Raw genomic sequence first — 18,252 nt, forward strand, 5'->3', positions numbered from 1 at the left:
TACAGAGGCTTGTGGGGTGCCAGTTACATGCGTGGCCCTGGTGTAACTATGGAGACAGGGCAATCACACCGAGGTGGTCCGTGTCCCTTGCAGCTGCCCGAAGCACTGAATGCACACTTGGAAAGTGATGGGTGCTTTTGGGGATGGGCGGGGGAGAGAACATTAAGGGGCAGCATGCCCCCCAGGAGGGGAGACCACCCTGGAAAACGCACCAGTTTCACATACTAGAGTTCTTTCTCAGCTCCAGCACCAGAGAGAAATAATTACAGAACTTTTTCATCACAATTCCTTCTCTCTCACCCTTTCTCTCACTGGTTTCATCCTCTTTCTTCTCACATAAGTAGCCAAGGGCAGCAATGACTTAAAACCAACCATTCATTCTTTCTGGAAATGGGGCTTTACACTCCCTCCTGGTTTGAGAATCTCCTGAATCTGCCCAATCCATGAACAGAGTGTGCTCACCACAGATTCGAAGCCAGAAGGAAGGAATATGACATGTTTCCCTGGAAAGTTCACAGTGCAAGTAATCATAACAATAACCACTTCCTTGCCTCACTCATTAGGCTGGGAGATAGGAGGAAAGACTGCATTCAGGAGAGGGATGAAGAAATGAACAGCTTCAATTCATAAGGCCACCAGGAAGCAGCCGAGGTGGCGCGGGGGCTGCAGGCACGCATGCCAGTTCCTACCCACACTCGACTCCTAAGCTCCCCAGGCTGGCAGAGAAACACACCTCAGGAGCCGACAGATTATTTATTTATTTTGAGGCACAGAAAATACCTCTTTGTATATTTGCATCATGTCCCCAATAAAATCCATATTTAAATCTCAAAAGGCTACTATAAAGGAGATGGTGTTCATTTTGTCATAAGTGGTAGAAAGCAGGTCACCTGCAGTGTCCACTTAGCACCTACACTCATCAGACGGGGCAGTGCCATGCTGGGCTCTGGGCAGGACGTGCAGATAGAAGTCACAGCACAAAGTAAGGTGGTCCATCCTCAGGCTCACCCAGGGGTTCTGGTCGCGAGTGCCCATGGAGGTCAGAAACAGCCGCTTGGAGGAGATCGGGTTGTGGGTGGTGAGGGGGCGTCGAGGCCCTGGTAACTGGTGAGTGAAGATGAAGGAGTCAGGCGTGTACACCCCGAGACAGGAAGATTAGTTCCCAGGTTTTCTAGGTGGCTTTCATTGACAAAACCTCCCCAAGTAATTTAAGTCATTTAACGTTTGTATGATCCCATGAGATTAATGGGGCAGATATAATTGTATTCTTATTTTTCAGTAGGAGAAAACGGTCGTAGAGCTAGGGGAAGTTAGGGCAAGTAGAGGACTCAGGTGTTCTTTGAAGGAGCTGAACCAAACCGTGGTTTGCCCGGGAGGAGGGGGTCTGCAGGGGTAAGGTCAGAAAGGCAGGTAGGGAGTGGACTTTGGGTGGCCTTGGTTGTCAATTATAGAAACCTGGGCTTTCTGCAGTACAGCTGTTGAAGCTTTTGAAGCAACGAAGATCCCACTAAAACCCAAAGTGCTCAGGGGTCTGGTCTGGCAGCGACTCTGTGGGTGTTGGCTTGGGGACAGGCAGGTTGAAACGCTGCTGCACTGCCTGGGTCAGAGTGGACATAAGGGTCTTTTTTGGTTGTTTGGATTTTTTTATTCATGGAGAACCTACAATACATGAAACATACTAAATGATCCAAGTGACAACGAAAACACCATGGTCCAAAAGCAGTGGGATGGAGCAAAAGCAGCTCTAAGAGGAGAGTTTATAGCAATACAATCTTAGCTCAGGAAAACAAGAAAAATCGCAAACAACCTAACCTTACTCTTAAAGCAACTAGAGAAAGAAAAACAAACAAAACCTTAAATTAGTAGAAGAGACATCACAGAGATCATGAAATAGAGACAAAGAAACATAATGAATAATTAGTAGATATTTACACTGATGATTTGGATAGTAAACTGATAGAAGCCTACTGATAATAAGGTGTTTGAAAGAACATGCTTACTTTCAGGTGAAGGTTGGAATCTCATCAAACTACCTGGTACTCTACTAGCTGGGCTTCCCATGTGGCACAGTGGGAAAGAATCCGCCTGCCAATGCAGAAGACTCGAGATGTGGGTTGGATCCCTGGGTCAGGAAGATCCCCTGGAGAAGGAAATGGCAACTCACTCCAATATTATTGCCTGGACAATCCCATGGACAAGGAGCCTGGTGGGCTACAGTCCACAGGGTCGCAAAGAGTGGGACACGACTGAGAGATTGAGCATATACTCCACCAGCTAGTTTAAGTATTAAGAGAGAGATTTCATGCACTTTTAGAAGCCAAAAAGATCTTAAAAATCTTTAACACACGTATTTTATAATTAAACACTTGAGGCCTGAGAGGTTCAAGAACTTGCCATGATACTCCCAAACTTGAAAAGACATAGACTGAAATTAATAACTGCTCCATGATGTGTGTTTCCATATACACTTAATTAGCCCTGGAAAAAATTAGCTGTGTAACAGAATATTCTCATTAAATGCCAGCCTTTTATAGATGTGAAATACTGTTATTTCCTTAAGGTTTCCATTCATTAACATAACTTTTTTCTCCTGTGTTTGCAAGTTTTCTCCACTAGGAACTAATTAAAATCTAGATATTAGATTGTTGAACTTACGCATTTTTATTTAGTATTTAACATTTAGAACAGGAAGTATGTATGAAGACACATTGGTGGTCTTTTTTTTTTTTTTAGAGATAAGGCAAAATCTATCTGCTATTTTAAGTTTTGAGGATGGATGCTGGTGGGGATGGGGGGTGGAATCTAAGGAAAGTAAGAAAATGTGTGATTTTATTATCTGAGGGCTTAATGGTTTTCACATCACCAGCCACCATGGGCTGGACCAGGTTGCAAAGCAATATAGTGATGACTTCCTTTTTTTTTAAAAACAGGTATAACTCTTGCTCCACTAATGAAGAGGCCTTTATCCTGGATCCTGACAGCACTGTAGGAAACAGAATTGAGAGCCTCACTCAGCGCACGGCAATCATAGAAGGAAAGAATAAGGTACTGTTTATCAGAATAAGCGTGGGGATATTTATTCTAAAAGCTCACACTCATTTCCTAGTTATGGGTTTATTAGAGTCAGAAGGAATTCAAATGCTCACGCAAAACTTCTGAGAGAAGAAAGGCATATGTCTTCATGGAGAGATGCACTGAGGTGACTCAAACTGCTGCATCCGCCCAAACGACCACCAGTCCCAAGGGAACAAGTCCTTGTCCTGATGCCTCTTGAACAGGAGACTGGCCCCCATCCATGGTTCTGGACCCTGGGTGCATAGTAGTCTATTATTACACTATATAATATACATAGTATATATTATCCTGCTCCACCAATTACTATTCCATGTGAATCTTCAGCATGGAGCCCAGGATGCACAAAAGTTCCCGGAGAGATGCTAGCTTAACCAACATGGAGAGTCTCTGACATAACTGGAGTGGGATGTCAGTAAGCAAAAGCCAGTACCAAACTTAGGCTAAGATGGAATGTTTCCCTTTCACAAAATATCTTGTTTTTCCCCTCCATTTCTGCACTAGCTAAGCCTCAGTTGGGATATACAAACCCACAGTCAATCAGATATCCTGACCTAAGAAATGCAAGTCAAAACCACTGTGAGATATTTATCACCTCACACCTGTCAGAAAGGCTGTTGTCAAAAGATTAGAAATATATGAAACTGTAAAGCAATTATACGCCAATAAAAAATAAATAAAATCACACATAGAATAAAAAAAAACAAGAAATAAAAAATGTTGGTGAGGCTGTTCAGAACCCCTTATGCATTGCTGGTGGGACTACAATTGGTACAGCCGCTATGGAAAGCAGTCTTGGGGTTCCTTAAAAAATTAAAAATATAACTACCCTATGATCTAGCAATTCCGGTTCTGGGTACTTGTCTAAAGAAGACAAAAACACTAACTCAAAAGATATGTGTAGCCACACATTCACTACAGCGTTATTTACAGTAGCTAAGACACTGAAGCAACCTAAATGTCCATCGACAGATGAATGGATAAAGATAATGCAGTACACATACACAGTGGGATATGACTTGGTCATAAAAAGAAGAATGAAATCTTGCCATTTGTGACAACATGGCCAGACTTTGAGGGCATATGCTAGATGAAGTAAGTAAGAGAAAGACAAATACCATATAATCTCACATGTGAACAAATAAAAAAAAAAAGCTCATAAATCGGAATTGTGTACCTTTTGATTCCTTTTATCCATTTGCCCACACCCTACCTCCTGCCTCTGGCAACCACCAATTTGTAAAATAAATAAATAGCCACTGGGCTATCACGTACAGATAGCACTGTGACAGTAGTTAATACTACTGAATTGTATACTTAAAAGTTGCTGAGAGAATACCTCTCAAAATTTCTCAGCTCAAGAAAAACAACTTTTTACCTGTGCATTTGATAGATGTTAACTAGACTTAATGTAGTGATGATTTTGCAATATATACAGATATTGAATTGTTACGTCATACACATGGAGCTAGTATTTTGTCAATATACTTCCATTAAAAAAGAAGTTTCTCTAACCCAGTCAGGCTCTATAAACCATCTTTTCTGCTCTTGCACATGCGTTCTTCATTCTTCTAAACTCCGTTAGCCTGAGAACTAGCTGACACCTCGTGAACTAGGCAAAACTCAGTGCATCTCAAGCCTGGTGACTTTTTTCTCCTGAATTAGTGAACAATACACTTAAAAATCCACTATTCTTGGGCACAGAGGTAGTGATGCTTTACAAAGAGAGGAAAACATATCACATCACCCTTTGCTGGAATATCTACTCCTACATGCATATTCAGAGTGTCTGTTAACACGGATGTCATCTGCTCACATGCTACTGCTGTCTGTCCAGCTATATTCTTTGCATTTCAAAGCAGCAAAGTAGATGGCATCATCGTCCCTGCAGGACTTCAAAATAACAAATAACATCTGAATTCTTCATTATGGAAAACTTTTTGACATACGCTCATGTCAACATCACTCTTTGGCAGGTCCAAGTGGTTATCTCCATTTTGAAGATAAGAAAAACTGAGGCGATACGATGATTAACTCAAAGTCGCAGCATAATAGTAGCTTATGAGAAACTCAAACCGAAGTCTTCCTTTGCCAAGACCCAGGGCTCTGACAATTAAACCAATACAGAAATTTGTTAAGATGCTGATGGCTTGCACAATAACATCTGCAGTCACTTGTCAAGGACTCAGGAAGAGTTGTTCTAACCACTGCAGTAGCTGTAGGTGGTTTACACGTCTTTTTCTTGAATACAAATGAACTATAGTTTAAAACATTCCATGATGTGTAGCGATTGATGACAGAGCCATTTAATGAAATACTTAGAAGAAAGGAAATTCTTTGAACTGGAAAATTTAACTCAAGTGACACTACTTTTTTTAAACAGGAAATTGCCTCAGAATGGAAAGCAAGTTAGTTGTCACAAAGTACTAGAAAATTCCAAGATGCCATTGAGGGTGTTGAATCATTTTGCCTCTTCTTGACCCTATCAGGTGCTTGTACTGTGAACCACTGGTTATTAAAGCACGAATTACGATCTTAATTTCAAAGGAACTTCTAGTCTGGTTTTGGTGTTCTATCCACAAAATACATGTGATAGAAAATGAAAAAGCCAGGTCAGGTTTCTGATTAGGCTGAAACCATGAAGTATCCACCTGCCTCCATACAGAATGCCTGTGAAAAAGGATGGAGGTGGAGGAGCAAAATCTGGGTGAGATAGTCTTCCCTGATTTCTTCCATGTGTGCTCTAAACAAATGCATTGTCTTATAATTCTGTAGTTATCAGTTCAGTTCAGTTGCACAGTTGTGTCTGACTCTTTGCGGCCCCATGGACTGCAGCACGCCAGGCTTCTCTGTCCATCACCAGCTCCCGTAGCTTGCTCAAACTCATGTCCATCAAGTCGGTGATGCCATCGAACCATCTTATCCTCTGTCACCCCCTTCTCCTCCTGCCTTCAATCTTTCATCAGGGTCTTTTCCAGTGAGACAGCTCTTTGCATCCGGTGGCCAAAGTATTGGAGTTTCAGCTTCAGCAGCAGACCTTCCAATGAATATTCAGGACTGATTTCCTTTAGGATTGACTGGTTTCATCTCCTTGCAGTCCAAGCGAGTATAGTTATACTGAGGCTTTAAATAGAGACCACCAGACACAGTTAGCTCTGGAGTCATCCAACCTGGGGGCAGGATTCATGGTTAAGCTCTGCTCTTTCTATTATATATAACCAACTGCAAATCAGTTCACCTCTCTGAACCTGAGTTCTCCCCACCAGGAAAAAACAGAGCTCCTAACATCTGGCCTATCTCATTTGGCCATTATCAAAACGATTGTCATATGTGCCCTAGTGCAATCCCCCAGATACTGAACATATGCTATCAAGACTATTGGGCTTCTCAGGTGGCTCATCAGTAAGGAACCCACCTGCCATTGCAGGAGATCCTGGTTCAATCCCTGGGTCAGGAAGATCCCCAGAGGAGGAAATGGCCGAACATGACTTAGCAACTAAACAACAACAGCAAATGAAGCCTGCTGCTGCTGCTAAGTTGCTCAGTCGTGTCCAACTCTGTGCAACCCCGTGGACTGTAGCCCACCAGGCCCCTCTGTCCATGGGATTCTCCAGACAAGAATACTGGAGTGGGTTACCATGCCCTCCTCTAGGGGGTCTTCCTGACCCAGGGATTGAACCCGTGTCTCTCACGTCTCCTGCATTGTCAGGTGGGTTCTTTACCACTAGCGCCACCTGGGAAGCCCAGATGAAGACTATTTGTTAAAACAGTTTGCATTGAAAACAAATTTTATACTCCTTCTTAACAAAGTATACACACACACAAAACCCACACACATCCTATTAGTAACAGTAACACATTAGATTTTAAGGGAGTTATTAATTTCACATCTTACCTTTAGAAGAATTTCCTAATTTGGCTTTTAGCATCTATTGATGTATCCTTGTGTGTCTGTGAAAAACATCAACCTTTCAGATGACAGATGGAAGTTTTGCTGTCTCAGAATTCTTTGCAGTCTTTCTTTTACAATTAAAACTGCCTTTCTTTTCTGTACATGTTAAGAAAGCAAATGAAAGTCCCAGCTTAGAACATACCAATACGTTTCCCCACAGTCATGTAGTCAGCATGTCCAGGACCCCACTTGAGCCATCAGTGAATGAGGTCCTATTCGAGCACCTGCCGGATTTCAAGGACTTGCTTTTTTCCCCTTTCTGTTGTGTTTTTTGTTTTGTTTAACCCAAGGAAGGGTGCACAAGACAATAAAATTCAGTTTCCTTATGGCCGAGTTTTGGCCCAGATTTATGAAAAGTGAGTCATCAATTGGAGTTGCTAATGGCACACGAGGAGCTTTGGTATTGTTTCCCCAGAGTTGCCAGACTGTTGGTTTGTAGAGTTGGAGCAGGAAGTAGAAGGAACCTGGTGTTAGGGAACAACAGACAGGAAATGCGTTTTACAGCATTGATTCTCTGAGGCTGGAGGATTGTGACAACTTGTCTTAGCAACATTTCCATTGAAATCATTTTGAGATTTCATTGAGAAATGTGTGTGCCATATGAGACACATCCATGACGGAAGCCCGAATGCCTCATCTCAGAATCACAGTGTGGGCTCCACCCCCTGCACACTCCCCAGCTTTGTCTAATTATCACATTCTATTTTCCCATCAGTTGGCTCAGATGTGCCACCCTAGGATAATTTTAGATTCTTCCCTGACCTTTACATATCTCCTTTTATTTCTCTCTGAAACACTTTAAAGGAAACTGTATTAGAAACATCCCGAGATTAAAATCACTGTTCCATATATAGATTTTTTTTTTTTTATAAAGCAAGTGCTGGAAATTAGACTGATTTACACATTGTCCCTTCCATTCTGTTCCGTGAGGTTCAAACGCATTGAAGTAGTGAATCACTAATGCTTAGTGGAAGGGAAGGAAGGAAGGAGTATGAATAAATTCCAAATTGACAGAGCCTGACGACAATCCTCAGCAGTGTTCCTGGGTCACACAGAAGAATCCAGAGAATGGACTTTAAGAGCATGTTTCAAATATCTTAATCCTATGGTCCTCCAAGAGCAAATAGAGGCAAAGTGTGGGTTCAGAGCTCAAAAAGCTGTGACAAATGGAAACTAATTCTAGAACAAAGGGAAGCAGACAGCCTTGAGAATTTCTTTTGGTGTACCTTATGTAATATGATCATTTCAAATAGATGCTACGACTCAAATTCTTGAGTTTGAAATACTTCCTCTTTTTAACTACAAAGTTGATATTTGCTAATGTATAACTTAAAAATATACTCTAGAAAAATAGGTCCTCTAGAAATCAGATAATTTTGAATAAAGTTACTCACATGATATAAGTTGTATCTTATTTTAAAATTTTCTTCTAAGGACTCCTCTGGTGGTCCAGTGGCTAAGATGCCAGGCTCCCAATACAGGGGGCCCAGGTTTGATCCCTGGTCAGGGAAACTAGATCCTTTGTAACTAAGATCCCATGTGCCGCAACTAAGACCCAGTGCAGCCGAATAAGTAAATATTTTTAAATAAATAAGTAAATTTTTCTTATAATTTGTCCATTATAAATCATATTTTCAAACCATATAACGCTTTATCCATTGGAAAAATAGCTTGCAACTTGTATAAAATGCTAAAAGAAACTGGTATTTCTGTACCGAGTAGTATTGAGCTTGTGCTGCTGCTGCTGCTAAGTCACTTCAGTCGTGTCCGACTCTGTGTGACCCCATAGACGGCAGCCCACCAGGCTCTCCGTCCCTGGGATTCTCCAGGCAAGAACACTAGAGTGGGTTGCCATTTCCTTCTCCAGTGCATGAAAGTGAAAAGTGAAAGTGAAGTCGCTCAGTCGTGTCCGACTCTAGCGACCCCATGGACTGCAGCCTACCAGGCTCCTCCGTCCATGGGATTTTCCAGGCAAAAGTACTGGAGTGGGGTGCCATTGCCTTCTCCAGTTGAGCTTGTAGGGACCCATATTTGCTTATTAAAGGAGGTATTTTCCAGGGGAAACCCAATTCAAAGAGTAGACAACTCTACCACCAGATCTGTGCTGTGAAATTTAAAGAGTTTTAGTCCAGGAAGCGGTTTTGTGTAGATTAAGAGCTTAGGCACTGGAGTCTGACAAACCTGGGCATAACTTGAGCAAATCGCTTAACCTCTGTAAGCTCAGTTGCCCCTTCTATAGATCAGGTAATACACCCATGTCCTTGAGCTACAGGGAGGGTTAAATAAGATAAATGCCTCCCACACTGTCTGGCACACAGCAAGGGCTACATAAAGCTACCCAGAAACAAAGAAATAATGTAAACTCCATCGATGTCATTTTCTAGATCAATTTTCATAGGCACTTGGGAGAGGTGAGTTCTGGGACAGGCTTGACTGTGGGTGAGGAGTCTGTTTTGGAAGAGGTTATTTAGGCAAAATGAGAGGCTCAAATGGACCCCTTATCTCCAGGGTACTTGGTGTGACCTGAATTCATTCATTTCCCATCTATGGACCTCAGTTTTACGCTCTGGTTATACAGAAGTTCTGAGCTACTGGGAGTCTTGTAAAATAGCCACAGCTATCCCAGGTTCCCACCCAGGCCTTAAACAGGGCAGGTGCACACATCTGAACTGACATGCCCTTGCCATGTACCCCAGGTTCTCAGCTGGCCTGAGTTCAGAGAAATCAGAGTAATTTTAATAGAAACCCAAATGCAACTCTCAGATTCAGGTAATCGCTGTTTATAATTTCAAAGCTTCCAGCCAAACAGCAATGAGGTGTTCACTTATTTATGGACCAGCAATACATTTGAGAATCCAAACAAGATTGTATTGAGGCTCATTCGGATCAACACTGGAGCCCTAACTTCACCAGGAAGGCTGTGCTTGGGCCTAGAGACAAACAGCAGAGGGGCTGTGAGGGCTCTGAGCCTATTCTTCATCTGCCTCTGCCCCAAGCACGTGAGCGCGTCTCCTAAGAAGATTACGGCAATCAGACTCTTACTCAGTGCTCTCTCTGGTCCTTCTACCTGTCATCTACAAGCTCCTCTTCCAGCTGCTTTTTCCTCTGTGACTCTGAAGTGGTGGGTGCAACAACTATAAAGAAATCGCTATCCAGAATTTTATGTCCCACCTCTTAGAATGATAATCAAATAGAGAAAGAGACATTTGAGCTCTCATTCTCTCTCCACTGGTTATTTGCCTTCATGCGAGTGTTTCTCTATGAAAGAGAGAATAGTATAATATATATACTTGATCTTCAAGTAGGGACATTCTTCTCTATTACCTTCAAGTAGTCCTTCAAGTTAAGAATAAGGGTCATGTTCTTTTTCCCCTCTGTCTCCCTTACAACATTTGGGCAGTGCCTTAAATAATCAGTTATCAGGAAGATCCCCTGGAGGAGCGCATGGCAACCTACTCCAGTATTCTCGCCTGCAGAATCCCACAGACAGAGGAGCCTGGCAGACTGCAGTCTATAAGGTTGCAGAGTTGGACATGGCTGAGTGACTTAACACATATATACACATATGCTAAATTGATGAACATGCCACAAATTGCAAACATTTTCATTTCCCAGAATCTCAGCAATACACAGAGGACATATGAATAGATGTAATTAAACAGATCCAACAGACAGACGATGAAATCATCATGAAATATTGACTGTGCCACAGTGACAATTGCAAGGGATTTGGAGCAATAGACTTGCTGGCTAAAAAAAACGAGGAAAAGAGTTTTTAGTCTTCCTGACCTGTAGATGAAAGATAGACATACTTTATTGGAAGGAATATGAGAACACGGGTAAAATGCCTACTATGTGACTGAACAACTTATAAAATTGTTAAGACCCTTTGTAGACTTTGTGTGACCATCTTAGAAAGCCCAATGTCAATTCACTTTGCTGTACAGCAGAAACTAACACAGCATTATAAGGCAATTATACTCCAATAATATTTTATTTTAATTATTAGAATAAAAAGTCTACTGTCACAGTTCAGCCTTTATATCCCTTTAGCCTGTGAATGACTGGATCATTTTACTCCAGCCAGGACACCCCATTAGTCTGAAAGCACCAGCTCTGTCTACAATGTCAGAGCCTGTGACCAGACCTTTGTGCCCTAGAGATAGGCTGCAGTGATCAATAAGCAACTGGATCAAACTTTTTTGTAATTTTAAATATGAAAACCTTACTAGCTGTCTCATTGTTTCACGTATAGTATGCATTACTTTTTTGCAAGGTCGGGTTAAATTTTTAAATTCTCAATAATGCATTTAATACTACTAATTTTTATCCTGAAGACAGCAGTGCAAATCCTTAAGCCATGTAAGCTGGTGTTTCACTACTTTTTTTTTGAGGCATGACTTTTTGTGACGTCACAGTTTGGAAAGTGCTTTCAAGTCTACCCACTTTTGACTCGTGTTTCTTTAGGGGCGCACTCACCAAACAGCAGCGCTAAAATCAGTGAAATGATACTGTGGTATGCATTCATCACTTATATCTTCATTTTCTAGAATAGGAATGAACAGACTGAGAAATTAAGTATTGGGTTGGCCAAAAATTTCATTTGGGTTTTCCATACCATCAGGAAAAACCCAAATGAACTTTCTGGCCAACCCAATAATTTACAAACACATGCAAGGGTCTTAGGAAGCGTCCACTCTTCCTCCTGGGGCATCGGGGCTGCAACACCACGTTCCAGAAAAGCAGTGGTTCAGCCAGACTTTCTCCTCTGTCCTTGCTCACTTAGCACTCCCGTGTGAGGAAGGCTCCTGTTAGCAAGCCGTGTTCGTGATCACAAGTCATCCAGACAAAAGAGACGGGCCAGGCTCCCCTCTGGCCAGCGTGGCGCTGACCACCTCTTAGGGTAGGACGTGCCGTGCCGCATATGGGCTTCAGGTCTGTAATTGTTAGGCCAGCAGCGCGAGGTAAATAAGCCTGAAGCCCTCATACAAGTCGGATGTCATAGCCCCCGGTCTCCTGAGGACCTGTTTTCCTGTTGTTTTTCCACCCTTTCTGGGCTGCAGAGATCCTGGTAACCAGCACGCGTGCAGTCCCATTTGTGTCGAGGCCACGGGGTGGCCGAATCACGTGCCCCTCAGAAGCATCTCGGGGGTGTCCGAGGGTTCTCTGTCCCGTCGCTAAAACTGCCTCTCCTTTTGCAGACGTCTAGTACCTTGGTTGTGGCTGACGCTAGAATTTCTGGAATCTACACTTGCATGGCTACCAATAAAGTCGGGACTGTGGAAAGAAACATGAACTTTTACATCACAGGTAAGACACACGCCCTGCACTTAGGAAGACAGCCCAGTGACCTCAGTCTCTCTTCTAACCTTGTCTGCTTTTAATGTACTTGAGTGATTTTTATTTAAAAAAAAATTCCATAGAATTGTTCAACTCTTGAGTACCTTCATCCTTGCTCTCAGGAATCGTCTTCTACAACATCGTTGGGTCTCTTGAAGAGTTACTTCCCTGAATTCTCTTTTAGAGCTATTTGTGGACATCTTCCCAGGCTGGATTGTGAATCTGGGATCTTATCTTTTTTTTTTTTTAACGTGGACTTTTTTTTTTTACGTCTTCATTGAATTTGTTACAATATTGCTTCTGTTGTTTTAAATTTTGGTTTTTTGGCTGTGAGGCATATGGGATCTTAGTTCCCTGACTGGGGATCAAACCCTCACCCCCTGTATTGAAAGTACAGAGTCTTAACCACTGGATTCCCAGGGAAGTCCCTTGTCATGTTCATTTTTGAACATCCCACAGTCCCCAGCACAGGGCCTGGCACACAGCAGTGGTGCAGGAAAAGTCAAGGAAACCATTTACGCTATGTGCGATGACATTTTTGTCACCCAAGAGGTGAATTGTTTCACAGCATTTTTTAAACTGAAGGATCATTGATTTGCAATACTGTGTTAATTTCTGCTATACAGCAAACATCTCACAACGGAATTTCAACTTTTTGAGAAATGAGGCTCTCCCAAAGACATCTGAAACTGAGCTTGGCTGAAGGTTATTCGTGTGCTATTTTTCAGTAGCATTTCAGAATTTTTAACTTGAAATATGATGGCGTCTGCAAATCTTCAAACTTGCAAGACACACAAGTAGCACTCCCTGTGCCCCAGCATGGCACAGGAAGGAAGTCAGCAGCCCAAAGTATAAAACAATTGCCTGGCTCCACGCTCCCCCAGTTTTCTGAGGAAGCCTGGGCAGTTGGCCAGTTCCCTGGAAACTTCACGCTGTCTGGGGCAGGCTGCTGCCATTACTTTGAGTTCTCCTGAAAGAAATAGGTAGGTAGGTCCGATTTCATGAAAAGTAGGTGCTACCGGAGCACAGGGAGCCGTCAGGCAAGTTAGCCAACAAAACGGTGCCATGGGAGACATCCCTTGGTGGGTTCCCACAGGCTGTCAGAGCCAGAAGAGACCCTTGGGGCTATTTGGTATGATAACCCCGTGTTTTCTAGATGAGCAAGTGGGATTTAGAGAGGTGGAGAGGCACCCAGCAGAGCCTCTGAAAACTAAGCCAGTCCCTATCCAGTCAGTATTGCAGAAATGGAGACAAAATCATCTTTGCATTCATTCCAAGTAGGGAAAGGCCTTTATTTAGAGGATTCGGATAGCTGTTTTGCACATACTGATTCTCAAAGCAATCTCAGATGATCTGAACTAATGAAGCTCAAAGGTTTGTATTGTCCTTTTTATTTCGGGAGAAACAAGCTAACCCATCTGGAGGAGGAAACGGCAACCCACTCCAGGATTCTTGCCTGGAAAATTCCATAGACAAGAGGAGCCTGGTGGGCTACAGTCCATGGGGTTGCAGAGTCAGACACGACTCTGTCCACGTGGGCTCCAAGTCCACGGCCACTATCTCTGTGATTTAGAGTACAAAAGATCGACCCATTCCTTTTCTGTGCTGAATATTCAATACGTTTGTTCAAGTTTAATGAGCAGCAGCTGTTAAACAGTACAGGTCAGCTCTGTGTTGAGCACTCCAAGGGACAGCAAGGAGGCCCTGTCTTATTAGGAAGACAGGCTGAACACCACAGACACAAAGAAGAAATGTTGTCTGTATTCTGGTATCAAAAGGAATGAGCAGGGCTTCCCTGGTGGCCCAGTGGTAAAGAATTCACCGACCAATGCAGGGGCACAGGTTCGATCCCGGATCTGGGAAGATTCCATGTGTCATGGGGCAAGTAAGCCCATGCACCACAACTACAGAACCTGCGCTCTAGAGCCCAGGGGCCGCAACTGCTGACCCCCACGTGCCCTCGAGTCTGTGTTCCACGAGAGAAGCACCACAGCGAGGTTGCACCGCAACTCTGAAGCAGCCCCCGCTCGCTGAAACTAGAGAAGAGTCCGACCAGCAGCAAAGACCCAGCACAGCCAAAAATAAAGACATTAAATTCTTTTTTATAAAAGATGAATGAGCAGAATTAACATGACCAATGAATTTACCAATGGTAAGTCAGTGCTACCAACAGAAATATAAAAGTCACATGTGTGATTTCACATTTTCTAGTAACCATTTTTTGAAGTAAAAAGAAAAAAGTGCATTTTATTAAACCCAACAGATCCCAAATCTATCATTTTAACATGTCTTCAGTATTTTTTAAAATATTACACTGCTTTGGTTTTTAAAATTGGAATTGAAATAAAATCGAATGAATTCAGTCCAGTCCCACTGGCCACATTTTCAAGGCTTGGAAGCCACAGGTGGTCCTGTATTGTACAGGGTTGCTCCAAGCCCCTGAGAAGGAAGCAGAACTTGGGGTGATCCTGGACCTAAGGGGGCATCCTGAGGGGCCTAGAATTTGAATCAGTCGAAAGAAGAGAACATTCTGGCCTTGGCATCTTCAGAATCAAGGCAAGAGGACCGACAAAGAGGCCCACAAACTATACATCTAACCACTTGCAAGTTCTAAATCATGCAAATAAGCTGGTAGATATATTTTAGCCTCTGGTGGACAAATATACTTTCATGATGACCTGAAAGTCAGGTGCAAATCGAGAATTCCAGGTCTGCTAGGAGGGGCGTGTGGTAGTGCTGGAGGCACAGGAGGAGCCAGCCAGCATTACTTGGCTCTGTCCCCACCGCAAGGGGCCGTGGACCCTGGGGATGGTCTCCCCAGCCACACCTCCAAACTCTGTTTTGCCTCCCCCATACAGTCTCTCTGAGCCCCCCAAGTGTGCAGACCGCTCAGCAGTCTGATGTCAGGAAGGGGAGGAGGCCTGAGACCGTCTGAAAGCAGCCTTGGGATCATCTTCCAGGGAATTCCAGGACCCCACTTGGCCCCTCCATTGTGGGGAAGGGTAGATTCAGAACAGAGAGCCCTCTGCCTGGGTCCACAGGCAGTACTGGGAGAGGATGCCCTGACCGAGAGGAGCTCCTCTCATTCCCTCATTGATCAGTGTCCCCAGGGAAGGTTCATCCGTGCTCAACATCCAGCATCAACATCTAGCCCACACATCCCCCTGAGTTCTCCATGGCTCCAGCTTACATCTGTGCCCGGCACTGCTGCTGAAAGGACCCCAGCTGACAGAGCGGACCCCCTCCTGAACCCAGACAGAACTCACCCTTCACCTTCTCCCTACCACGTGATCCACTTTATAACCATGGAGCACTTGAAACCTTTTCTAGATCCCAAGGCTTATCCATGGAAAGGATCGATGGGGATTCTATTCCAATATACCTGACTGAAAGCTCACGATGTCTTTCCTCTACAAGTTTAAGAGCTTTAATCTTAAAACTGAGCACAAATTCATTCTGATCAAGTCCCCATTGTTTGGCATATCATTCTCCTAAATTCTTTGCTCCCAGTTTTGAAAAGTTATAGTTTTGACTGGTAATTGTACATTACTGATGTTCACTATTTCTAAAACAATTCTCTCTTACTCAAATCTCTGTCATGAGATTTAGTCTCACTGCGTGGTTTAGTTGCTAAGTCGTCAACTCCTGCAACCCCATGGTCTGTAGCCCACCAGGCTCCTCTGTCCATGGGATTTTCCGGGCAAGAATACTGGAGTGGGTTGCCATTTCCTTCTCCAGGGGATCTTCCCAACCCAGGGATCAAACCCGGGTCTCCTGCATTGCAGGCATATTCTTTACCGACTGAGCTATGAGGAAAGCCTAGAGATGAGACTAAATATTCTTAGGAATGTTGCACCTTCCATGACTATTTCCTGAAAAATGAGTGCATATTTGTCCAATGTTTATATTTACCTAGTGCAGCTCATGCTTTAAAAAAGCTGTCTAAAATTTAACTGCTTGAAATCAAAAGACCTAGATCTGGATCTTTACAGATCCTCATTTCAATCAAGGTTGGCCCCTCCTTAAAATACAACAACAGAGTTGCCTTCCAAACTAATGAAAACTGGTTCTGTGGCCATTAACATCCTTCATGGCTTCTCCACATTTTTGCCATTCACTCCAGTGTTCTTGCCTGAGAGTCCCAGGGATGGGGCAGTCTGGTGGGCTGCCGTCTATGGGGTCGCACAGAGTCGGACACGACTGAAGCGACTTAGCAGCAGCAGCAGCAGCAGCAGCAGCAGCAGCAGCAGCAGCAGAGGGATGAGATGGGGGAGGGGTTGGGAAGGAGGTCCAAGAGGGAGGGGATATATGTATACCTATAGCTGATTCACTTCGTTGTACAGCAGAAACACAATACTGCAAAGCAACCATGCCCCAATTAAAAATAAAATCAGAACCTTTCAGCACTCTATAAACAAAAAACACCATAGTATCTAATTAAAACAAGCAGAACTTTCTAGTCACCACTCATTATCTAGAGAATGCTATTTCTGTTCTCCAGTTGAAGTCAAGTCTTCTTTATTGCCACCTGCAAAAGGAGAAGACACCTTTCATCCTTCTAACTTCTATACTTGTCTCTTGTCATGAACGTCATTCATTGGTTTGATCCAATCAAGTCGAAATGGCCAGCCCCAAGCGTGTACCTTTGTAAATACAGTCCTCTATCATCTAACCCTGGGTAGAATGTCTGTTATGAGCGAGGGTGAGTTTTCTCCACGCCACCTCCTAAGACGCCGTGGATGTGATCACGCGTCAGATGCGTGAGTATGAGTTGGTTCTGCTGCTGACTGGACTGATTCCACTACAGATCCTTAAGTGTGGGAAGATTGCTTGTTTTCACTTTGAGAGTCAGAAGGCAGACCTGCTTTCTTAGGTCTGTTTTTGTACTCAGGCTGAAAAAAAAAATTGACATGAATTAAGGGGAGAAATCCCTCTGGATTCATTAACTAGTTTAGGACATCTTATTTACCATCTCCCATGTGTCAAAAAAGAACAGCAGAGGGGCTGTCCTGAGAAATAGATCATTTCTAAGCGCTGTCTGACAACATAAACCAAACCAGCTTCTCAACAGGGTCTCTCTCCTGAGAAACAGACCTGAAAACTGCCTTGGTGCTTTTCTCTTCCTCTGTGTGTGTTTTTGCTGTTTTGCTGGCACTCAGCATGACTGTGGGTGTGTTAGCAATTACTGAGGCTCAAACAGGAACAGCCCGGCCTTATCTCCCTGGCTTCCCAATGTCACTAAATGCATTTTATTTTGAGATTCCTGGTGGTGCTTGGCAAAGATAAACAAAATCTTCCATCAGGAAACCTGTGAGCTATTTCCACAGGAAGTTTCAAATCACTAAAGTAAATAGAAACTCTCGACATGATCTCAATGGTGTTACTTCGGCCCTCTTGGGTCCTAACCACAAGGATGAGGCTTGGTAAATGGACGCCCGCTGTCTTTTGAGAAATGAGTGGATCGCAACCAGGGCATGAGACTTCTGCCCTAGTATATGTGTAAAAGTTGATGGCTGACGGTTTACTCCTCATGCTGGGAAAGTGTCCCAAATATAAAAAGATGCTGAATTCGAGGGGCTATTTCTGATACCTTATTGTTATGGTTAAAAAAAAAAAAAAAAAAAAAAAGGACTGTCAGCTGCTTCTGCCTCTTCTGGCAAATTCTTAGGTTTTTTAATTTTAAAAGCAGACAAACCCATGGTGCCTCCTCTCTCTCCCTTCATTGATGGCTTCATAAACCACTGCTACCCCCACCCTGGCTCCCAGGTTTCAGATGAATACTTTGGCATTTCTTCAGTCGTGACACTTTATAATAAAGCCAAAGCCCAGAAAAATCAGAAAAACAAGCAAAGTGAGATTTAGGAAAGAGTTGATATGATATCTAATTT

General features: G+C 43.3%; 1 protein-coding gene across 4 annotated transcripts in view; it reads left to right on the forward strand.

The window, feature by feature from the left end:
• FLT1 (fms related receptor tyrosine kinase 1) overlaps positions 1 to 18,252 on the forward strand; it is a 208,410-nt gene that overhangs the window by 100,051 nt on the left and 90,107 nt on the right. For all 4 annotated transcript variants that reach the window (XM_005902171.2, XM_070380477.1, XM_070380479.1 and 1 more), the window contains exons 12-13: positions 2,931 to 3,045; positions 12,226 to 12,334. In XM_005902171.2, the coding sequence (XP_005902233.2) occupies positions 2,931 to 3,045; positions 12,226 to 12,334 (224 nt within the window). The remainder of the gene's footprint in view (positions 1 to 2,930; positions 3,046 to 12,225; positions 12,335 to 18,252) is intronic.

This window comes from Bos mutus, chromosome 12 (genome assembly GCF_027580195.1).
Source record: "Bos mutus isolate GX-2022 chromosome 12, NWIPB_WYAK_1.1, whole genome shotgun sequence".
Taxonomy (NCBI): Eukaryota; Metazoa; Chordata; class Mammalia; order Artiodactyla; family Bovidae; genus Bos; species Bos mutus.